Source organism: Urocitellus parryii, chromosome 7 (assembly GCF_045843805.1).
Source record: "Urocitellus parryii isolate mUroPar1 chromosome 7, mUroPar1.hap1, whole genome shotgun sequence".
Taxonomy (NCBI): Eukaryota; Metazoa; Chordata; class Mammalia; order Rodentia; family Sciuridae; genus Urocitellus; species Urocitellus parryii.
The window spans coordinates 121067794-121093109 of NC_135537.1; the positions used below are offsets into that span (position 1 = coordinate 121067794).

Below are 25316 nucleotides of genomic sequence, written 5' to 3' on the forward strand. Positions count from 1 at the left end.
TATCCATAATACCTGAATAGGCTGTATACTTATAGCTTTTCCTTCTACATATCTGTGAGGCCAGATTTCCTTTTTTCTTTTCTTTTGTATTCTTTGGTGCTGGGTATCAAACCCAGTGGTAGAGTGCATCTGAGTTCAATCCCCAGTACCTCCCCTCTACACACACAATAAATAATAATAGAAATAAAGAGCAAAGAAAAGGAGATTTTTAAAAAGGATAGACACTTTGTTGCTTTCGCTTTTTTTTCCAATTTTTTGGAATTGTTGGGAATAGAACCCAGGGTCTCCTGCATACTAGGCAAGTGCTCTACCACTGAGCTACATTTCCTGCTTAGTTTGTTTCATTTCTTTTTTTTTTTTTTAATTTTAATATTTTATTTTTTAGTTCTCTGTGGACACAACATCTTTGTTGGTATGTGGTGCTGAGGATTGAACCCGGGCCGCACGCATGCAAGGCGAGCGCGCTACCGCTTGAGCCACATCCCCAGCCCAAAGTTTGTTTCATTTCTAATAGCATTTACATTTGTCTTCATTTCTTCTAGTCCTTTTTCTTAGTTTTTAATTACTTTTTTCATTTGCTTAATTAATCCAGTTCTCAAATTTCTTAGTTTCAAGACTTCATGATATATTAAATGTATTAAAATCAAAACTGAAAAATTTAAAACACATTCATTTATTTAGTGATTACAGTAAGGCCATTATAAATAAACACACAATTAAAAATCTGTCCTTTCCAAAATCTAATTTAATAAGAAAAGTGACATTGTTTGTTTTTGCAAATCTCTAATGTCTGGCTTTGACAGAAGACAGCTGGATTCTTCGGCTTTTATGTTTTTTGTTTTGTTTTTGCATTAAATCTGTTGTGATGTACTGTTTTAATTGCAGACAGTCTAGGGCCTGGGGATGTAATTCAGTGATAAGAGTTCTTGCCTGATGAGTGTGAGGCCTTGGGTTTGAAACCCAGCACCAAAGAATAAAAAATAAAATAAGAAAAAGGAAATCTGGTCTCACAGATATGTAGTAGGAAAAGCTATAATTACACAGCCTATTCAGGTATTATGGATATTCTTTGATGGTACACCAAAATTTGACAAACCATTGTTTCCTAAAGGTTAGTTACAAGGATTTGAATTATATCAATGGATGTTTCATATTCCATTATATCAAAATCTATTGGTAGATCTTGCCCTTTGAATGGAACTTTTACCTTCATGTGGTTTGGTACAACATGCATTAGTCATTTGGAAAATACTGGTTCTTTTGGCTTAGAACTTTCAAATGTTGAGACATTTTACAATATTAAAAATTAAATTTGTTAACCAGATCTCATCAGAAATAGCTTTAAGTATTGGGGAGCTATCAACTTACAGTGAGGAACTACTGTTATCCAAAATCAGTTTTTGCTCAACAACTCAAATTTTATCCTCAGCAATGTCAGTGTTTATGCAGAAGCACTTTATGTGGACTTCCCATTTTGTCACACATGATACTAAAAAAACATGTACTTGGGGCTGGGATTGTGACTCAGCGATAGAGCGCTCGCCTAGCACGGGCAGGACCTGGGTTCGATTCTAATCACCACATAAAAATAAAGGCATTGTGTTGTATCCATCTACAAAAAAGATATTCTCTCTCAAAAACAAAAAAGAAAAAACCACATAAAACAAAACAAAACAAAAAAACCAAACGTACTCAAGGGTTAAGATTTCACAAAACCAGTAATTCTTATTGATGCACCAAGAACATTGTTATGGGAAGTTGGCTTTCCCCCTCCTGGAGAGTGCATGTTGTTGAAGAATAAAGTAATGACAGGTACAGTTTAGTGTCTCTTCCTGTTGCCAGAAATTTCACCCATCAGTTTTGCATCTTTAGTGCAAATATTCATACAGGGACAAAAACAAACCATCTAGTGTTAGTATAAAATTAATTTTGGCTTTGCAGACTTCCAGAATGGGTCCCAGGGGCACTTGAGCACCCATAAATGATGGCTTGTGAATTGCTGGACTAATCCAAGAGGAACATCTCAAAATTAGCCTCTGGCTAGAGTAGATAGGGTTTTTCAGCCCCCAATTGTAGGAAGGCTTAGTTCTGAGTTTGGGTAGATGAGCCTAGAAAGGCCATTAACTTGGCCTGCTTCATTTAGAGCAAACTTTTTTCAACCTAGCATTTCCTAGGAGAAACCCAGCTCTTTCCTGGTAGAGCTCATTCCCATCTGGTGATGGAGATAGACCATGATTAAAAATTCTTGTGTGCGTACCCAAGATTGAACCCAGGGGTGGTTAACTACTGAGCCACATCTCCACTATTTATTTTGAGACAGGGTCTTGCTAAGTTGCTGAAGCTGGCTTTGAAATTGTTATCCTTCTGCCTCAGTTTCCCAAGTTGCTGGGATTACAGGCATGCACCACATCACACCCGGCCTGAATCAACTCAATGGTTCAAAACTGGACACTGTGTTAGGGCAGCACAGGGGGACTCAACTGAATTGGATATCAGGAAAGACTTTTTGGAAGGAGGAAGCAAAAGAGGCGGTGACAAAGACTTTGGAGATGAAAAGGACTTCTTTAGACAGTGTGGGGAAAGACATTTTAGATTGTGGGCATTGCTTGAGCAAAGGCAGCAGCTCTGAAAACCAAAAATGAATTGAAGATTCATAGTTTGAGATTAGGTCTGTCAATATCTTCAATGCTCAATAAGGAATCTGGACTTAGCAAATAATGTTATGCAAACAGTTGATGTTATATTTAAGGTAAATCCCCATTTCCTTAATTTTTGAGCTAGGCATGATGGTATGTGCTTGTAGTTCCAACTACTGGGAAGGCTGAGGCAGGAGGATTGCTTGAGCCAAGGAGTTCAAGACCAGCCCAGGCAACATAGCAAGATCCAATTTCAAAAGAAAAAGAATTTTTTTTAAAATTATGATATTCATCTGTGTATTCATACAGGAATGTTGATTAAATAGTCAGATGTCTATTTATAATAGCTAATTTATTTACTTACACATGCTTATTTAAAATAACAGTATATACAATAATACAGTAATACAAAATATTGCTTTTTTCCCATTCTCATGTTTCAAGTAACAATTTTTATTCAAATTCTCTACAAGCATCTTGTGTTTCAAAGTCTTTAGATCTATAGCCAGAGTTTTTTGAAGCACACCTCCATCCCTTGTGTCTTAAGTTGTTTGAGTAGCAGCACTTTTTAAAACATGCCTTTGACACTCACTGGAAAGTATGATCCAAGTCATCACCTTAGGACCATTCTTCCTCACACCCAATTATCATGTAGGTCTATGTTTGTAAACCTTAGAACCACTTGCTTATTGCTTTTGAAATAGCTCTTTGAAAGGCTGGTTTGAAAAATCTAACTCCTGTAATAGTGAGGGAACACTTTCCTGGAATAGTCAAGTTTTCTCCTTCTATTTAATCCATTCCAATAGGAGGAAACTATAAAAACTATACAAACTTGCCTTGCTTGAGGCTGGTATGGGCTAAAATGTGAGGAGCAGCCAGGCGTAGAACAGTTGCAGGGAATGACAAGGATGGTTACATGGGTGACTAAGGAATGAAATAGCAAGAGGTTGTTGGGCAGATCAACATCATGAACAGTGATGTTTCCTGGGATGGCCTGGGGTAGGAGTGAAAAAAGCTAGAAGTGGTATATCAAAGACTTGGAGATTGGAGTCAGGAGTGGACTGGAGCCAAGCAAACAGTGGAGATCAGAGGGCAGTCTTCCCAGGTGGCAAGGGTTTAAATGAGGATATGGAGCAAGGATTTGGCAAGGAGCTTATGGAGGATGCTGGTAAGGAATCCTGGTCCAGTCATGTGGTTGGGAGTGACCAGCACACCATGACTATTAAGAAATGATTTCTCTTCTTTTTCTGCAGTGCGGAGGATGGAACTCAGGGCCTCACACACAAGCTGAGCTACATCCCCAAGCCAAGAAATAGTTATCTTGAGGAAAGAGATGTGCAGAATGGGTAGGTCCTAGAGAAAGATTGAGATGGTCAAGAAGTTTGTGAATCACAAAAGGAGAAGGTATCACACCAAAATTGCCCCCAACAAGTCCCTACTGTCTCTCACAGAACTCATCAGACTGAATTGTCTCTATTCATTTTCTAGACTGCAGGACAGATGCTGGGTCTGCCCTGGATAGCACTGTATCTATGGCAACTAGAACAGGCATATAACAGGCTCTCAGGAAATAAATGTTGGAGGAAGAAATGGAGAAGAAAGAGAAGATCAAAGAATGAGGTACCTGTATCCTATGGAACTTAGGAAGGTGGGCAGCAAAGGAGATGGGCCAGGAAAGGTATGGTCAGGACCTCAGAGGGCAGCTGGCATCAAAAACCTACAAGATAAACTACAGGAAATGGATCAGACAGGATTTGTTCAAAAGTTTCCACGGGGACCTCGAGTAGCATCCAGATAGCCCCAAACCACAGCCTGAAGGAATATGTTAGGGTTCCCAGCAAAGGCACTGAAGCTGGAGAACTGAAAACTGATGACTATGGGGGTGGAACTGGTCTGTGGCCTCTTCTAACCCTTACTCTTGCATGAGACAAGACTTCAGGGTCTCAGACATGTTCAGGTTCCTAGGGACTGAGAAATGGGGCTAGTGTTTAGGTGGTGGTAGTGTTCAGCTCTGATAAACATCTGTATGCTAATAAAGGACTTTTGCCTGTTTGAGTGAGTCATGAATGATAGGTCTCAAATTACATTTTATATAGCATGGCATTTCAAATAAAAGGAATGAAAACACTCGTTTCTCAATTTGCAGCAAAGCAACAGTATCATCATCTAGGAATCTGATAAAATGCAAATTCTTAGGCTCCACCCCAGATCTACTAAATCAGAAATTGGATGTTAGGCCCAGAAACCTGTTTCAAAACATCTTTTCAAGGGATCCAGACATGTGAAAGTTTAAGAACTACTGCTTTAAGGTAATAAATTTTTCTTAAGTCTTTGACATCTGCTACTCCATGGTGAATATTGATAATGGGGAAAACAAAAGAAGGAAGAGCAAACATCTATTTTTTGCTAGGCATAGCAGTGTTAAGAGGCAGTCTCACAGCTTGGGTGTGAGATTCTGAAAAATTCCTTTACCTCAAAACCTTCAGTCTCCTCATTTATAAGAAAGGAAAAAATAAGCACTTACCTTTCAAAATTGTCATAAGAGTCAGATGAGATAGTGCTTGGCCTATGGTAAGTACTCAATTATGCTGTTTATTATTATCATTAAAGTAGAACTTTCAAGGAGCTCATCACTTTATGGACTTAGTTCAGTAGCTAGGCAGGTTTTCCCAAGGTCATGATTTTATATTATATGCACACATTAGTCTTGTCTCTGATTTCTAAGAATCAACATGTCCTAAACTCTATAGAGCTGAAACTGATCCTATGAGCTCTTCTAATCCTTGCCCTTTTTAGAGAAAGTCTGGTCTTCATGGTCAGACATCAAGATGTCCACACCTTACTCAAAGCCTAAATAAGTACCAAAAGCTCTAATCTTGCAGCAAGTAAATGGAATGACACAGCATCCCATTCTCATGGAAGGGCATACCTTCTCAGGCCCCATGTCTCTCCTCCTTTAAGCCACAGTTCTCCCTATGAGCTTCGCAGGAGCTTGATGACTTACAGTAGGACTTTAGGGGTGGGTAGAGGAGTTAAATCATAGGCTCAAAAGGCCATCTTGAGTCAAAAACCCCAGCACATATCTTATTAACTTATTGGGGCGGGGGAGAGGGCTGGGGCTGGAACCTAGGACGTTGTGCATAATACACATATTCTACCACAGAGGCACATCTCTTGCCCACAGTACATTTTAGATGCTAATTCCAATTTCCATCTCTTCAGTAGAATACAAGTTCCAAAGGGTCTAAAAGTTTTATTCCTTTCTGTGTCCCTTCAGGATAAACAGGCCTGATACTTATAGGGTGGACATTTATGAAACCAATACTTGAATAATCAGAAGGAATGGTGGTTGCTCTTCATGAAAATGAAGAAAACTAAAATCTGAAAGGAACTGTGGGGCTTTGATGAGCTCCTGAGGCTGGGGCCCACCACCTAGAGCTACACTTAACCTGAAAGGCCAAGCCCTGACCAGGTGCTTCTTTAAGCCAGCACCACCCTCACATGTTGTATGGCATTATGGGATTCATACCATGATGTAGAAGAGGCCAGCTTGAGATCATTTAGGGATGTGCCTGAAGGCACATTCAAGACAATGGGACTTAGAAATTAGATGATGAGGGAAAAGGGCAGTTGTCACAATCATCATCTCTCATTTGCTCTTTGGCAAATCTCAACTTTCTTCAAGCTGAAGCCTACTCTTTTTAGGCTGCTTGCATACCTGCCACAGAGAGACTGGGCCCAGAGAATCCCTGTCCCAGCCCATGCTTACAAGATCTACTCATGGAACATCTAAAGGCCCACTCATCCAGATGCCTTTCCGTGGTGCCATCTGGTAACAGATGCACTACCAGTCTTAGGCAAGGGAAGTTCCAGGGAAGTTTTGTGGCATCCTGAATGTGCCAGCACAGAGTTTGAAAGACACAAACTGAGGAAATACTTTAGTGATACTCACTAAAGCAAGAATACTCACTTTCCTGTGTGTTAGGCAAGCAGAAAAGGGAAGGCAAAACCCCAACTGAAGATAAATGTCCTTGGGTTTTTGCTCACACAGGTACCCCCAGTGTCTTTTATGACCACTCCCACTGGTTCAGAATCCACAGTACCATTCTCCTGCTATTTGGAGCCATTTCTAATCCTGCCTAAGCAGTAAGCCTTCCTCAGTGCCTTCCTGAAAAGGGCATCAGAGGGTTACTGTTAGTGTGAACCCCACAGGTTGTAACCTTGAAGGGTTTTACTCCCTTGACTCTATCCAAAAGCTAGAATCTGGCCCTGGTCATAGAAGTGGTTAGCATTTATAGATTTTTATAACAATTATCCCCCTCCTCTCATTTTGAGCTTATGTGAACTGAAATGCCTTCTATTTCTGGGTTTATTACATTGATGAGTGCAGAATACAGAGAAACATGAAGAGGCCCTGGCCTAGGAAGACTAAGTTCTCATGGTGACCATCCTGCAATAGGTAAGGAACTTTTCTTTTTCTTTTGGTGGGGGTGGGAAGACTGGGGGGGCACAGACAACCAGGGATTGAACTCAGGAGCACTTGACCACTGAGCCACATCCTCAGCCCTGTTTTGTATTTTATTTAGAGACAGGGCCTTCACTGATGCTTAGTGCCTTGCTCTTGCTGAAGGTAGCTTTAAACTCGTGATCCTCCTGCCTCAGCCTCCCAAGCCCCTGGATTACAAATGTATGTCATCGCACCCAGCAGTAAGGGACTTTACTGAGGCCTAACTTCTCATTACAAAAATGAGTGAGTGTCTCTTAGTTCCATTGGGTTAGGATTCCATTTTGAGAGAATATACCATGACCAAGGAAGGTTTACTAAAGAAAAAGTCTTTCCCAGAATGCAATACTTTGAAGACATGCAGAACACACATGATCATTAGGAATTAGAGCAGGATTTAGTCAAGGTTCCTCTGGTTGCTATGTAATACTAACTTTGGGTTGATTCACTCTATGCATTGCTGAGGGATGAGTGGAGTCCAACACAAGGATGCAGGACTGGATGCAGAAATCAGGACAGTCTTGAGGGTTACCAAGGCAGCTGCTCTCTTCGGCTTGCCCATGCACTGCCAACTCTTTTCTAAGTGCCACATCCAAACCACCATTTCTTCCTCATGCAAAATCCTTCAAATAAAGGATTATCTTGGGCCTATCTGGATCAGGAGTTGAGCCCTGGTCCAATCAATCAGAATGTGGGGGATAGGGATGAAAAGGCAAAAGAAAGGTCACTGTACAAACATAGGAGTGTTAAACTTTTGAGTCAGGAAGGATCCCAAACAGTGTCAATAGACAGGTCAGTGGCTTAGCTAAATAAAACAGCAATGAAGTTTAGATTTCCTACAATTCAGAATGACCTTCCCCTCCAAATTTCTACTGAACTAGTCAAAGTTCAGTATTGTAAACCACTTACATTTCATAAAGCTGTAGTGAATATTGGACCCCAAGTAGAAAGTTACAATAAATTGCTCCCTGTTTTATTGCTCTTCACTGGATTTGGCTGACTCTCATCAAATTTATAAAGACACCAAATTACAAAAAGTATCACTTTCTCACTATTATTTTTACTTTTTAAACAATGAGTTGATGTCAATGACATGATAAAGAGTGTACAACTGATTGCTTGCACCTATAAAAACCCTGCCAAGGAATTATATTTTATGGGCACAATGCATAGAACCTGGAACACAGCAATTGTTCAATAATAGATGAATTCCATTCCAATTTTAAAAGGAGCACAAGGACTTACTTTAGATCAAATATGAAATCTGGCTAATAATTTCAGACCAAAGCTGCTTCTGTGTTTCATAGCAGGTGAGGCAGAAAGGGTAACCAAATCTCAAACTTGCTATTCTTGTCTTTATAAGAAGTTTATGACTACTGGCATCTCTAACTCAGAAGCACAAAATGTATACAAAGAAATGACTAGAAATTATCTTAATTGAAAGCACTAAGTTTGAATAGCCTAGAGTTTTACAGAATTTGTTAGTCCAAAACATGCAGAGGCAGCAACAGTCACCCAAAACCACATTTAATTCTAAGACCTTTATATTGCTTTTCTCCTATTTAAAGTTTGAAGCAATGTGAAATGGATGGAAATATTTTGCTAAAAGAACAAAATAAATTAATCACAACATATACACCTAATAAAGACTTCAAGTCTATGCCTACACTCCAAACACAAGGCTAAATCCAGTAGTGGCTTGTATTCTGGGTTTTTGTAAAGCAAATGGAAATATTAGGAGGGATCAATAAATTTCAACAGAAGAGCCATAAATGCCCTGAAAGCAGAAAGCTGACACCATTTTAAATATAATTCATATATATATATTTAAAATCAAACACAATTAAATAGAATATGGTTTAAGTACATGAATACTTCAGCTTTATAAGAACAGAGGTGGTACATAGTACCAAAAAACTTATACACAGCCTTTTTGCTTCTTCTGTTGATGAAACAGTGTGCCTCTATACAATCAATATTGCAATGAATAAATTCTCTATTCAATCAAGACTTTCTCAAGGAGAGAGGTGATTAATAATTATATATTTATGCATATATATACATATATATATATATATATCTCCTTTTTTTTCTCTTCTTCTTTTTTGCAAAGTCTGAGCAAAAGCAGTAACACCTAAGAGAACATTCTATCCCTTCATTTACACACAGAGAGGAAGCACTGGCATGGTGTGGCTGGCGGAGTATGCATGTCAACTGGGCCACCTTGCTGATGGCTGTGCAGTCCCAATGCAAAGCCGCCTGAGCAGAAGGGCAATGAGTGAGTCTTTCTGTACTGAAGACAAAAAGAAAAAAAGGCCACCACTGCACACTTCCCACTCACAGCAAAAAATGGGGGAGGCAATCAAACAAGTTGAGTACTTTTCTCCCCACTTTAAAAAACAAAATTATAATCTGTGAATAAACATTTTGTTCGAGGTACCACAGGGAAAAAACTGGAGTGATCCTTATGTCTTTCCTCCCACATGTATTCTGAAAGGGAAGTTAAGTAACTGGAGCGTAGTAAATGTTGCTGCTTGCTCCAAAGGAGCAAGACCTAATGCTCAAAGTAAACTAAATTTGCCCTTTTGTTAACAGGGAGAGACTGGTATTAAGGATATGCTGCCACCAAAGAAAAGGACAATGTCACTGAAACATGACCTGCGATTTGTCTGTTTCTTTCTAAATTAATGCTTCTGTGAAGAAGACTACACAAGGAACTCTCACCCAGTTCCACACATTGCCACTGAGAGCTGCCTGACTCTGAGTGGGGCTGACTCACCTGTTAATTTTAGGAGGACAAAGCAAAGCACCTCTGCCACGTTTTATAATTCTGCTTGAGATGGACTCCTGCTCTAAGAATGTGCACCAAATATCAGCTCTATGCTTATCTGCCTCTCACAGGATGTGGTCCCTGTCTATTTCAGTGGGCTAACTCTCTCATACATGGGTTATTGCCATTGGAAAACTAATAATTTTCTAGTAATGTAAACAATACCACTTTGTAGCTTTGTGACTCACTGTATGAACATCATGTGCATCATTTATGTCTACATTTTACTCTGCAATATGGTGGAAGTCTAGGATTGTCTCCCATTCATTCCTGGAAATAACAGTGTTATATCAGTGAAAAGAAATACAGTGCTGTTTTCATTGGCTGTGTTGAAGAATCCAACCAAAGGAAAAAAGGTTCTCTTATACTTCAAAAGCAGATTTCCTTTATCTCAGTTCTTGAATCATAGCTGAAAAGAAAAAGAAAAAGTATAAGGTAGTGTAACATCTCTGTAACAAGTAACATATTATCAATACAGATTAAAGAAGAAGGCAATAAACATTTACTCAGTGTTTGTTATATGAACTATACATCAGAGCTTATGACAGTTCAGAAACTGACTAAAGTCTTGAGAAGCAAATATAAATCTCCTCATTTACATATGAGTGCATGGAAGTTTAAAGAGGTTAAGTACTTGCTTGAATCTTTTTGTTTTGGCAATATCAGAATGAAAAATGGTTTCACTTTATGACAGAGTAATTCTACTTCTGGAAATTAACCCTACAGCATAAGAGAAGGTAAAGACTTACAAAAGATTCATAAAAATGTTGTTTGTAACAGGTATAAACATCAAATATCCAAAATAACTGACCACAGGGACTCATTAAATGACAATAAAACCATAATATGTAATATCACAAAGCTCACAAGACTGAGTGTCTCTTTTATTTAGAGTAATGGGGAAGAAACAAACATTGCAGAAACAATTGTTTGATGGCAAATGCTCATCAAACAATTCAGTAATGATGTGAGGTAGTTCACACAAAATGTCTAAGCATATTCTATAGGCAAATGCAGAGTTGGGGGTTCAAAGCAGAGGGAGGAATTAACATGAGCTAAACGGACTGAGCAATCCTGCATGGGTCTAGGGGTTGCTCATTTTCATAAAGTCATGGAATGAGAATTAGAAGGGGATCTTTTGAGGTCTTCTTATGCAATCTCTCTAATCTACTGAGAGGAAATGAGGTACTGAATCAGCAAAGTCACTTGCAAAAGGTCACACATATTGCCTAAAAATGGATTCAAAAGCTTGGGGACAGTCTGGTAGTGGAACATTTGGACAGCATTCATGAAGCCACTGACACCCAGCACTGTGAAATTAATTAATTAATTAAACAGATTCAGCTAGTCCTGCTAGCTTAGTGTTTTTTGTTTTTGCTTTTGTTGTTGTTGTTGTTTCATAGCAATAAACCACTGATCTCTGAGGGACAGGTAGGACAGATAGATGCCCTGACAAGCCAAAGACAAGGCCTAGGAAGCTCAAAATATAAAAGACAGCAAAATATATCCATATATCCTAAAAATGAAAAGCATGTGGTAATAAAATCTAAATACATAACTCAAATGAAAAATCTGAATTATAAACATCTGCTTTCCAGAATAGTTTCTAAAGAACATTTTCTTATTCAAACATTTGATCATCAACCTGATAATGGAGAATCACAAAAATAACTACCTTGTATGTCTTCATATACCTTTAGTTTGCTCTTTACTATTTTAGGTTTGCCTGAGCCAAAAGATAAATATAGACAAAAATTATCACCCTTATACAGAAAAAAGGATAGAGTCTGCAAAAATGAATAGGGCTTTGGTATGAAATCAGCCCAGTGAAAAGTTCACAATTAAACCAAGTTTGGTAATGACAGTTCTCAGAGGAAAAAGTTAGACATTTAGCAGGGAAAGAGTGATGCTGGACCTAAACCAAATTCAAGCCCTCTAACCTACTAAGGGATATATGATGTCACTGAACATATTTTTTTTGGGGGGGGGGTTAGGGGTATAGTTCAGTGTTGGAATGCTTACCTAGCATGCTCAAGGCCCTGGTTCAATTGTTAGCATTACAGAAAATTTTCTTTAAAAAAAAAAAAAAAGGATTTTTTTTTTTTTTTTTTTTTTTGTGTGTGTGTGTGTGTGTGTGGTACTGGGGACTGAATGCAGGGGTACTCTACCACTGAGCCACAACCCCAGACACTTTGATTTTTAAGACAGGGTCTCACTAAGTTGCTGAGGTTGGCCTTAACTTGCAATCACTGGGATTACAGGTATGTGCCACCAAACCAAGCTTGCTCCTTCTTGAAACCAGCTTTTGCAGAATTGAAAATCTCAATCCTAAAACTAGAGAAGCTGAGGAGCAATCTTGCCTGGGAAAGTGATGGTACCTGTACCCAATAAGGGGAATGAGAGTGGGTAAAAGCATGAAACTTGTTAAAAGTTAGAATTAGAAACACCTAAATGGATTACTCTAAATGGATATCCCCTACTTGACATGATGTATTACCCTTTCTATGTATCGCTGGATTAGCTTCCTTATATTTTTGTCAAGAATTTTGTGTGAATGTCCATGATGGAAACTAGTCTGTAGTTTTCTTACAATGTTTTTGTCTGATTTTTGGTGTCTAGGTAATTCTGGTCTTACACAAGGAGTCAGGAATGAGAACCCTCTCTTTATTTTCCTAGAACTTTGCCTAGAATTGGTATTCTTTAAATTATATTTGAGCCTAGAACTTTCTTTGTGGAAAGGTATTTAACTACACAATTTAATAGACGTAGTCATTACTCAGGTTTTCTATTGCTTCTTGCATGAGCTTTGGTAATTTGTGTCAAGGAATTTCTCCATTTCCCTAAATTATTAAACTTATTACCATGGGGCTGTAGCTGTGCTTAGTGGCAGAGTGCTTGCCTAGCATGTGCAAGGCACTGGGTTCGATCCTTAGCACCATATACAAATAAAATAAAGGCATTCTGCCATCTACAACTACAAAAAAAATTTTTAAAACTTATTAGCATGAAGTTGTTGATAATATATCCCTACTGTCATTTTAAAAAATTAATAACCTTATTTATGATACTTCACATATTAAAAATGCCAACTATATAGCAACAAAAGTCCCATAAATTGTAACTGAGGCACAACTACCAATAAAATCAAGGTCCTTTGAAAAATCAAAGATAATAGAATATCAGGGGAGAGAAGTTTTGTTTTCCCAAAATAGACTGTAACAAATGAACTTACTTCCCTGACCTTTAAGGTTCACAATGAGAAAACTTTCTTTTAAGGGCATCCCCGTCAATAAACTGATCAATTGACCTATATTTATAAAAATAAACCCCATAGTTAAGAAAAATATATTAAATGCCCTCTGTACCCAGAATATAATAAAACTTTTGACACAAGAATGATAAGCCTCTCAGCCAGTCATCAAGTTCACCTGAACAGCAGTGTATACACACCATAGTGAAGAATGACAAGCTAATGTCCTCATTCTCTGTGGCCCAGTCTGAAGCTGAAATAAACATAGTAAATTCCAATGGGGAAGAGCAGCAGCCTTCTCTTGGTGCAAGTGTAGATGTTAGAAGTCTTAAACTACCTGATAGTTCAGTAAGACAACTAATGAATTTACAGACTGAGAAATGGTTAAACTGGGAAAGAATTCTGTTGAGTAGTTTACAATTTTGTCACTGTCCAAGGATGGTAATAGAAGATAGGTGCAGATAGACAGATTCTGTCACAGGCACCTTCAATAGTAAAATCATTCTCTGGATATCTAGAAAAGCTTAACAGATTTGGAATACATAGATTTTCACAAAACACAGAATTCTTGATACAGCAGGCAGTAGTTCTTAAACTTTGCTCCTAAGTTGTGGAGCATTTACCAAAGGATTATCTGGATAGTGACTCCTGAATGTCTTTTTGCATGTGGTTTGTTGAATAAATCTCACTGAAAATTGAGCAGTCCCCCTGCTTCCAGTTACCAGCGTTAATGCTGACATAATAGGAAAAATTGGGGGTGTTACAGACATTGGTTATTAGTTTCTTTCTTTTGTCATGGTAGAATTAAGATTTCATTATCTTGTTGCAGTAGTAGTAGATTTCATTATCTTGTAGTGGAAGAAAAAAACAGTCAAAACAATGATGCTTCCTTTAAAAAAAGGTCTGTCATTCTTGATGATTTTCTAATAATATAGTTAATCCTAGTGTACTCACAATTTTTAAAAAGAAAAGATAAAAGCTTTTTTATTGTGTTCTTCATTTCAGATAACCTCAAACATGCTGTTGTGGGCTTATCAGCATCTCAAAAGAATCTGTGAAAAATGGAGTTTTCCTTGACTATCAAAAAAGCTGGGGACAGAGAACAAAAATCTATAGCCCAGATTTTCAAGAAAGGACTTGTGATTTCTCATCATGAATGTTAAATAATTATTTTTATTCATAACTCAATCAGGTGACTGAAAGAAAGCAGTCTTTGGACATAGAGAAACCTGTCATTTTGAAGAGTCCAGCTATAAGATCTGGCTTGTCATCAGGCTTCAACACTACCACTGAAGCATGGAAGCTTTTTTGGGGGGGTGGGGGTGGGGAGGGGGTAGTACCCGGGACTGAATTCAGGGGCACAACCACATCTCCAGCCCTATTTTGTACTTTATTTAGAGACAGTTGCTTTGCACCTCAACGTTGCTGAGGCTGGCTTTGAACTTGGGATTCTCCTGTCTCAGCTTCCCCAGATGCTGGAATTATAAATGTGAATCACCAGCTCTGTTTTTGATTGGTTTTAGTTCTGTTTTTGATATAGTTTGAGTTCACCCGGGTGGTCAGATTAATCGCCAGGACAATCAACTTCTCTGTCCTACTTTTCCTTATTCCAAATCAGGGCGTGAAAGTGGTGGTCATCAAGAGTCCTTGGAGATGTCCCATCAACAAAAAGCATATAGCAACAATAGGATGGTACAGACACCAATCACACCATCTAGGATGAGTGAGTCTCACTGCTTCTTAAGGTTGATCCTGTGGATCAGCCTGTTCACAGCAGGAAAAACAATTGGCCAAAATGTTCATTTTGCTGTGAATTGACTTCAACATTCCTCTCTGTGAAGTCATATTTCCTTTTATTGCCATAACAATGCTTATTGTTTCTTCTATCGATGATCTGAGTTTCTAAGGTAGCCATGTTCTTTGAAAAATAGTTCAATTCTTTGGTTGTTTACTCCAGACACACTTTTATATGACTCAGTATCTTTTTGTATTGATCCCATAAGATTCTCCCTTTAGTGTATTGCTATAAAGTTTGCTTTGGTTTTATGAAATTAATAGGTTTAATCCTGTAATATGTCTCTATTTCACTGTAACTTATGCATCAGCGCTGCATTCAAGGAAGAAATATCTGCACTGCTGTTATATTCTGCCATTTTATCATTTACCCTTGTGTAAGCCTTGTCAAAAGTTGTTCAATCTCAATTGCCATTGTCTCAAACATTCTGTCTTGGCTTGATCCATTTAAAAGCGGTGTTGTGTCAGAACTATACCTCTTCCATTTCAGATGCTGCTATGATTGTAACTTGTACATAGTTTACTGAAGGAAACTAGTTTCAAGTCAAGTTCATTTTCCACCTGTTGAGCCTGTTTCCTGAGATCTTCCCAGTAATTGCTCATTCCTGCCGCCATCTTTGTTGTCTAACGTTGGTTGGGATAGGAGAGTAGAGATGATTCCCCTATTGTCATTTTAATAACCACAGAATCTGTGGTAATGTCCTCTCTTTCAATCCTGGCACTTTTAATTCATTCCTGACTTCATATTTGCCATTAATTAGTCAGGCAAAAGATTTATTAATTTAGCTGGATTTTTCAAAAAGGTAATTGTTTGCCTGTTTTCTATCTTACTGATATTCACTCTGTTATACTTACTTCTGCTTTCTGCTTTCTTTAGGTTTTCTTTTTTTGATACCAAGGATTGAACTCAGGGGCATTTAACCACTGAGCCACATCCCCAGCCCTTTTTTAAATAATATTTTAAGACAGGGTCTCACTGAGTTGCTTATGGCCTTGATAAGTTGCCAGAGCTGGCTCTGAACTCGCAATCCTCCTGCCTCAGCATCCCAAGACACTGGGATTACAGGTATGTGCCATGGCGCTCAGCTCTCTAGGTTTTCTCCTTTTCTAGTTCCTTAAGAGACAGATTTTTTTTTTTGAATGCTCAAAATAAACATTTAACGTTATTAATGTCCCTCTTAAGATAGCTTTCTCACTATCCTACAATTATTAGGTTGGGTTTTCATTTTATTCAGTCTAAAACATTTTCTAACATCCCTTTTGATTTCTTTTTTAATTTATGGGTTACTACGAAGTGTGTGGTTTATCTTCCAAATATGTGAGGATTTTCCAGCTATGTTACTGATTTTCTATTTAATTTCTTTGTGACCAGAGATAGAATGATTTCAATCCTTTAAAATTTACTGAATTTGTTTCATGGCTAAGAATATCTTGATGAATCTTCCATGTGCACATTAAATTCTATTACTGAGAAAGAACCGTTGACATCTCCAACAGTTACTATGGGGTTGTGGTATTTCTCCGTGCAGTTCTCAGTTTTGCTTCATGTATTATGAAGCTGTTATTGATGTATTCATATTTTCTGGATGATTCTATGTTTGGTAATACTCCTTAAAGTTTACTCTAATTTCTAGAAACAGCTATTCAGTTTTTTATTTTTTTTGTACCAGGAATTAAACTCAGGGGCACTCGACCACTGAGTCACATCCCCAGCCCTTTTTTGTATTTTATTTAGAGTTAGAGTCTCACTGAGTTGCTTAGCACCTTGCCGTTGCTGAGGCTGGCTTTGAACTTTTGATCCTCCTGCCTCAGCCTCCCAAGCTACTGCGATTACAGGCGTGCGCCACTGCATCCGGCCAGCTTACTTTTGATAGTGTCTGCATAACATTTATTTTTACTTCTACTTTTTACTTTAAACCTGTTGTTTTATTATCCAATCTGACAATCTCTCATTTACATTTGTAATGTAATTATTAATATGATTGGTTTAAATCTATCATCTTGTTATTTGTCCTACTGGTTCTTTCTTCTTCTTTTTCTTCTTTTCCTGTATCTTTTAGATTCAGTATTTTTGGGGGGCTTGGTTTATCTCTCACTATTGGTTTATCACCTATACAACTCATTTTTTATGTTTGCTCTTAAGGTTTATGGTACATCATATGACCTCATCTTTAAAGTTAGAATCTTAAAAGTTTATTTTCACTTCTTCCTTCCTGTTCTTTGTATTATAGTACATTTTACTTCTATGTATGTTATAGACCCTACAACAGGTCAATATATAACATATAGGAAATGGTGGTATGTAATCCGTGTGACTCAGAATGCTGAGGCAGGAAGATCCTAATTTCAAGGACAGAATAGAAAACTTAGCAAGACCCTGTCTCAAAATAAATAAAAAGGGCAGGGATTGTAGGGGTAAAACACCCCTGAATTCTAATTCTAGTACGTTAAAAACAAACAAACAAGCCAAAAACAACAAAAAACTCAAACCAAACCAAAATCAACCAAACAAAAAAGCCTCTTAAATATAAAAATATATTTTAAAAATGTAAAAAGGAGGATCACAAATTCAAGGCCAGCCTGATCAACCAGCAAGACCCTGTCTCAAAATAAAAAATAAAATAAAATAGGGCTGGTGATGTACCTCAGTGGTAGAGCATTTGTCTAGCATGTGCCAACCCTTAGATTCAATTCCCAGTAAAATGTGTAGAAGAAAAAAGAAAGGGGTGGGGGAACAAGATCAACTTAGTTACTCATTTATTTACAGATGAAATTTCTAGCTGGTACCACTCTGTCCTCCCTGAAGAACTTTCTTAAGATGTATTTTAATTGTAAGTCTGCAAAAAATGAATTTTTTTAAGGTTTCATTTGATAAAAGTCTTTATTTTTATTTCATTTAAAAAGATATCTTCACTGTTTAGGCTGTTTTTCTTCTTAGATATTAAAGATGTTGGTTCAGCTATCTTCTGGCTTGTTTGCATTTTGACAAAAAGACTATTATTTTTATTTCCATCAAATATGAAAAATTTTAATCATTATTTGTTCAGCTTCCCTCCCTAGCCCTCACTAGTGACTGAACCCAGGGGCACTCTATCACTGAGCTACACACATCCCCCGTCCTTTTCATTTTTTATTTTTGAGGCAGGATTTTGCTAACATGCTGAGGCTGACCTTGAACTTGTGATCCTCTTGCCTCACACTCTGAGTAATCGGGATTATACTTTTTTCTTCCTAGTCTTCTCTCTGTTGTACTTCTTTTTGGATAGTTTCCACTGTTTTTCACTAATCCTTTTATGGCTTCTAAGCAGGTATTTATCTCATGCAGTATTTTTCATTTGATACAGTTTTTTTTTTTTTTTTTGGGGGGTGGGTGTAACCAGAGATTGAACCCAGGGTCACTCTACCCCAAACCTATTTGTATTTTATTTAGAAACAGGGTCTGGCTGAGTTGCTTATTGCCTCGCTAAATTACTGAGGCTGGCTTTGAACTTGTGATCCTCCTGCCTCGGCCTCCAGAGCCACTGGGATTACAGGCGTATACCACTGTGCCAGGTCAGATACAATATTTTTTTATTTCAAGAAATTCCATTTGAGTCTTTTTAAACTAGTTGTTTTATGGCCTTTGCTAATTTCAGCATTTTTCTCATTTCTGAGCCTGTTTCTATGATTGAATCTTCCCTGGTTATGGGTCCAGTCTATGCTTCCTTTCATGCTTAGTAATTTTTGATTAGATGATAAACATTGTAACTTTATACTGTGGAGTGCTCAATTTTGTTGTATTCCTTTAAGGAAGATTGTCTTGGCATGCAGTTGTTATTCATAGAGCATTTCAATCCTTTCAAAATTTGCTTTTAAACTTGGTCAAGTTTAAAATTACTAGGGCTAATTTAGCTCTAGTAATAAGACATAACCTTTGTGAGGACACTATGCAATGTTTTATATAATATTATGGCCAAAACGACTTAGCATCTTAACTTCTAGGGATTCTTTCCCTAGATATGTGCATTTTTACTTCACATATACAGAGATTAGTATTTGGCCAAGGACTTGAGAGGATTCTCCTCTGCAGCTCACTTTCTAGGCCACTCCCTCTTTTCTGGTACCTTGTCCTATAACTTCTAGTCACAACAGCTCTTCCAACTTTGACTTCTAATTCCTTAATTCAATAAACCTATCGGGCACTGTTTGTTTTTTACCTCTCTGTACTTTGTAGACTGTTTCTAATCAGTGAAGGAAGTATCACTTCAATATTATTCTCCTCTCAAGGATTATAGTCATATATTGCCTACTGTTCAATATTTGAAAATAAGTTGTTTTCAGTTTATCAGTTTTATAATTATTTATAGTGAGAAGGCAATTCCTATAGCAGTTAACCCTTCAAAGGCAGACACAGATGTACCCTATGTCCTTTTTAATTTTTATACATTTGGAATATAATTCTTTTCAGTTTTATACAATCTAACTCAGAACAGAAATCATCCTTACCTTTGTAGATGTCCCCATAGGTTGATCATACTGAGCCTGCTGCATAACATCACTGACTATCATTTTAGCGATCTTCCAAGCTAGCTCTTCTTGGGCCTAAAGGAAATAATTTAAACTGATGATAATGGTTATTCATTAGATGGATCAAGATGCACATAATTAGAGGTCTAAAATCAATCATATAGAGATATAATTTTAATAACAAATACTTTTCCATGTATTTTTTCTAGAGTCAGGTATTATTTTCTAGAGTCAGCCAATATGACTACTTTTGTGTTAGAAGGTCAAAATCTAACACTTTACATTTTCTACTCCCATCTCTCAATGAGAGATGGCTATTCAAGCAAGCCTCCACTTTTGAAAGTAAAATCAGAGTGGGGAAGGACAGCTTTTGTTTCTGCAATATGATCCATGCCTACTGATTGATGGAAATTTGAATGGATTGATATCCTTCAATGGCCATAGTCTCTGTACTGAAGTCCCGTGGTCTAGAATCATTCTTATCATCACCATGCAATTCTTAGTTGCTAAAAAGGGCCTCTCTTTTCTTGTTATATTCTGGATAAGGGAGCACAGATATGTCAAGCTGTTTAAACATGGGAACTAAAGAAAGAGAAAACTTAAAACCTTTCTTAGAAAAGGGTAGCATTTATAAAAGGGATCTTTTTATACTAAAAGTAGAATTTACCTCATCAGTATTTCCTTGTACCCACTTCTTCATAGCTTGTGAGAACATGGATCCTAGTAACCAAGCAAAATTGAATACAGATTTCATACATAATTTTACATTAAAAATGCTCTTATTTAAAAGCTGTTACTTTTAGACATGGATATTCTTTTCTCGTATGATCCCATCCAAAACATTAAGGAATATTACCACTGGTAAAAACCAAGTATGTCTGTATGTTACGTAACAAAGTATTACCTTACAAATATCATAGAAGTGCTTTTGAAAAGCTATTTCAGAATTCTAGATTTTTTTTCCTACTCTCCTTACCTGATGAAAGAAATTATTATCTAGTGTCAAATTTACAGTAAACATTAAAACAAACAAACAAACAAAAAACATCTAACCAGGACACTGATCTTAGGTAAGAAACTAGCAATACATCAGGAGATAACTGTGAGAGACCAACCTTACACATGACTGAGTTACAATCCCTGGCTGGGTGCTGAGGCGCTCAGTTGCAGAAATGTAGCAGAGCTTTCCCCACCCTTCTTGGGTGCGAGGGTCAGTGTCTTGTGCATGGGTGTGTCTTGCTACAGCCCCATGGGTGAAGCTATGCTTACTTGTTCCTTTGTAATATAATCCCCTGCCCTGTTTAGGATAGAATCTTCCATAGAAGTGCCTTGTGTCCCCTTCTCTTACTGTGCCCTTGGGTGTGGCCTACAGAGGTGTCAGTCAACCTGCTAACAGTGGACATCATGAAGATAGACTCAGCCCCCTGAAACCTGACCCCTTGCCTCATTTAAATAACTTCTCCTCAATAAAAAGGGTCAGCGTGTGTGCGCTCTCTCTCTCTCTCTCTTTTTTCTGTGGATCCTTAAGGTCAGAGGAGCCGTCACAGTGACCCCAAAGAAAAAGGTATTGTGTCTCTTGTGTGGTTATTTCGTGCAGCCCAGTTAGCCCAGTTTAACTGGAGTGACCCCCGAGCCTTTTAGTTGTGAGATCAGAAACCCGGCAGATAACAATACATTTATTATATTTTTAAACCTTTAGACCAGTTCCTATACAGTCTTCTAGTACAGATCATGTTTATAAGTTGGATTACCTAAATGAACTGGATGAGAACAAAATTTTAAATAGTCATCTCTATCCAAGCCACAGTATAACTCAACTTGAAATACAGTCAAATACTGGTCTGGTCAAATTTTACTATCAATGAGGACAAACAGAGCCACAGTGTTAAATGCTTTGCCTAAAATTTCACCCAGCTGTTCAATTAATCAATGCACTGCTTTCTCATCAGGCTTATCTGCAGAGTCACACTACTGACAGTCTCTTTCCTATTGACACTCTGTTCTTTACCTCTAATACCTATATCTTCCATGACAATTCTGTGTTCCCCCTTTAACATGGAGTTTATCCAGGATCCCCATTGTCAGCCCACCCCCCCCTTTTTTTTCCCAACTTGTAATCTTCTGGACATCTCATTCCCTTCTATGGCTTTAAATTCCTTTAATATGCAAATAGTTCAGAATTTCCTCCTTGAGCATCAAATCCTTATTTCCAAATTATATAAAAGAATCTCAAATTTCACATGTTATAAAATCATCTACCTCTTATTTACTCTTTTTTTGGTGTGTTCTCTTAAATTTTTCTTTCAGAGAATCTATGTTAAACTACTCAACATAGGGCTGGCGATGTGGCTCAGCAGCAGAGCACTCGCCTAGCTTACGTGGGGAACTCACTGGGTTCCATTGCTGGCACAGTAAAAATGCTACCAAATTCCACCTTGAAATGCAGTCTCTTGAACTTATCCTTGGAAGCCTCATGAATCTGACCTTCTTTCCAATTCACGCTACCACTAACTTCAAATCCTCTTCTAATTACTCCTAATTCTGCTGCATTGTGTTTTCTGACACCAATCGCTCCCCAACTACAATTCATTCTTATTTTAGCTCACAACATCTTTCTATAATTCCTTCTTGTTACACTTTCTCCGAGATGATTTTTAATGTAACTTTTTAAATTACCTTGTTAAAAAGCCTCTGAGATACACTCTTCTCAAAATTCTACTTTTTCTTCCTCAGTGCTGTATTATCAGAGATGCAAAACCCAAATTAAAACTACAGGCTGGTAAATGACAAACATTCTGTCCAGTTATACTTAGCAAGGAAGGAGAAGAAAGTAAACGAAGGGGAAATTGAACTGTAAACAACTACTATCAAGACAGTATTCTGAACAAATTACATCTCCCCATTTCTTGATTACTTCATCTATAGAATGGGGAGGTGGTATATATCAATGTATTATCTAAATTGCATGAGCTTGAAAATGCTAAGAAATATTCATTATTTGGGTGTGAGAAGAGAGAGGAGCCTCTGTGAGTATTGTAGGAAGAAAGTAATCTGGGTAAGAAAATTCAGGGTCTCAGTGTGCAAAAGGCAGCCAAATTTAAGAAATATTTTTTTTCTTTATTCTGTGGTGCTAGGAATTGGGTTTTTAAAAAATGTATTATCTCTTTTTTAATATACCTTTATTTTGTTTTTATTTGTTTTTATTTAGTGCTGAGGATCAAACCCAGTGCCTCACACATGCAAGGCATGTGCTCTACTGCTGAGCCACAACCCCAGCTCCTGGATTTTTTTTCTTAAATGGAATTATGTAGTCCAGAATTTTGTCATCCATAATCTCTAATGATTTTTTTTTTTTGGTGGTACAGTGGATTGAACTCATGTCTTGTGCATGTTAGGCAAGATCTCTATCACCAAGCTACACTCCCATCCCCTCTAATGGAATTCTTAAAAATCAATTAATACAATCAAAAAATATTTAATAAGTAACTACTATGTACCTGGCTGGCATAATTTTAAAATTGGAGAATATAGTGCCAAATAAGACAGATAAAATCTCTTCTCTCACAGAGGCAATATTCCAGTTATGAGAAAAATAGATTATAAGAATGTACGCAAATAAAATAATTTCAGTCAATGAATAAGAAAGAAGTGGTATGTTAGTAGTACAGATGATTTTAGATCTTGAGGTTGGAAAGGGCTCCCTGAAGAGACTATGCTGAGAAAAGGAGGAGCCAGTTGTGGCATGAAAGTCATGGCAGAGGAAAATAGCAGCTGCAGAGGCCCTAAATGTAAAGAAACCTCAGAAAAAGAATAAAGGATAGTTGAATTAGAGCTTAGTCTGTGAAAGAAAGAGTAGTTCATAGTAAGGTAATAGAGACAGAAGGAGACATTCATAAGTCACAATAAGAGGAGAGATTTTATTTCAAGTGCCACAAGAAGCCATGGGAAAGGGGTGAAGTGACATAGGCACAATGTAAGGAAATTCAAAACGTGGGGGGAAAGGTTATAATAAAAAGTAAAAGGTACCTTCCCTCTTCTTAAAGTAACTGCTGCTGAATTTTGTACATATATTTTCAGGTGATTTTTAAATGTATACACCAATATAGTCTTTTTTAAAATGTTATATATGTATGGCAGGGGATGTACAGGTGTAGCTCAGGGGTAGAGGGAACTCTCATCTAGCCTAAGAGAGGTTCTGAGTTCGCTAGCACTGCAAAAATGTGTGTGTGTGTGTAGAAATATAAATCACATATCATAGCACTTATAATTTATGACATGTTACTTGAACCATCAAAATTTCCAGTGTAGAGGCTGGGGTTGTAGCTCAGTGGTAGAGTGCTTGCCTAGCATGCGTGAGGCACTGGGTTTGATCCTCAGCACCACATAAAAATAAATAAATAAATAAAGGTAATGTGTCCATCTATAACAAAAAAAATTTTTTTTTTTTTTTAAATTTCAGGTATAACTTCTAGTTTTCAAGAAATGCTATGAAGAGGTACTGGGTTTGACTGTCAGCATTATATATAAATAAATAAAATAAAGATCCATCTACAATTTAAATAAAAATTTTAAAAAGTAAATATATTTTTTAAAAAAGAAAAAAAATGCTGGGAAGGGAGCAATAACATAAATAATATAATCAGGAAAATCCAGAAGGTTGAACATTCTGCAGGGTTCTTAGCCTGACTGTTTCATAAGTCTGGTCATAAGGAAGAAACCAAGCTACAGTAAAAACAGACCGAGGTTATATCCTCCTATTTATAACATCTTCGACATCTAGCACAGTGCCTGGCACATAGGAATCATTTAAATGCTTTCTTAGTGAATGAATGCAATCTCTGTGCTCCTATATTACCAAAAAATACTTAAAAATTTGAGACATCTGGAAAACCAAAGGAAGAACCAAGATATGTGGATGTATTTAACAAACTCCTATTTGTAACTTTATATAGGCACATCTTGATTAAAGTAATAATGCCAGTAAACTGGTGGATGTGCTTGCTGATAGAGATACGAACCTACTGCCTCTACCTTCAAATATAGCCCACTTGCAGCCTAATCTCCACTTAAGCTTAATCTACAACTATCCTCCCTTACTTAGATTCTGACCAGAATGTTTTGTTTCTCTGCCTCTCTTAAAGCTCGACACTTTATTTCCAAACAGCTGCCAGAGCAATCCCTTTAACACATAAGTCACATTACATTGCTTCCCTGATCCAACCTCCCATGTTTCCCCAATACTTTCCAGTCCTTGCCATGGTCTCTCACTCACCTTCTACCACTCATCCCTTTGCTCACTGCACTCCAGCCACAATGGTCTTGTCCCTTGTTTCTTTAGCCAAGAACACTCTTCTTCCAGATATTGCCTGAGCTTCTCCCCTATTGGGTTAAGATCTTTACTTAAAATGCTGTCGCCTCAGTGAGGCCTTTGCTGAAGACCATTCAAATACCACTACCCACTACTCTGCCAACCCATTACCCTACTTTTTATGCTTACATACACATACACACACACACACACACACACACACACATGCTCATATTTACAAACATGTACATAAACAGTATTATCTCTTAAATGTCTCCTTCACTATCATTTAAGTTATAAGAAAAAAAATTCTGTTTTCTTCTCAGGACCTAGAACAGTAGACATATATAATAGGCACTCATCAATTTTTTAGAATAAATGAATAGCATAAAGAGATTGAGCAGAGATCATGATTTAGGAAAAAATTTCTTGTGTATCTGTTTTCATAATATATCTTACTTCATATAAAACAAGCTAACTTCAAACTC

The 25316-nt window shown here is 37.4% G+C and overlaps 1 protein-coding gene, 1 non-coding gene and 1 pseudogene across 2 annotated transcripts in view; all 3 read right to left on the minus strand.

The window, feature by feature from the left end:
- Nucleotides 1-256: 256 nt before the first annotated feature.
- Nucleotides 257-328, minus strand: Trnat-agu (transfer RNA threonine (anticodon AGU)). The gene has a single exon. It is a non-coding gene; the product is annotated as a tRNA-Thr (tRNA).
- A 2686-nt stretch (nt 329-3014) lies between these two features.
- Nucleotides 3015-25316, minus strand: part of Akap10 (A-kinase anchoring protein 10) — a 76599-nt gene continuing 54297 nt past the window's right edge. Inside the window, exons 13-15 of the mRNA XM_026411392.2 lie at nt 20188-20240; nt 19500-19595; nt 3015-10379 (exon numbers count right to left, since the gene is read on the minus strand). Coding sequence (XP_026267177.1) covers nt 10374-10379; nt 19500-19595; nt 20188-20240 — 155 coding nt within the window. The 3' untranslated portion in view covers nt 3015-10373. The remainder of the gene's footprint in view (nt 10380-19499; nt 19596-20187; nt 20241-25316) is intronic.
- LOC113198578 (Golgi SNAP receptor complex member 1 pseudogene) lies at nt 14882-15629 on the minus strand (annotated as a pseudogene).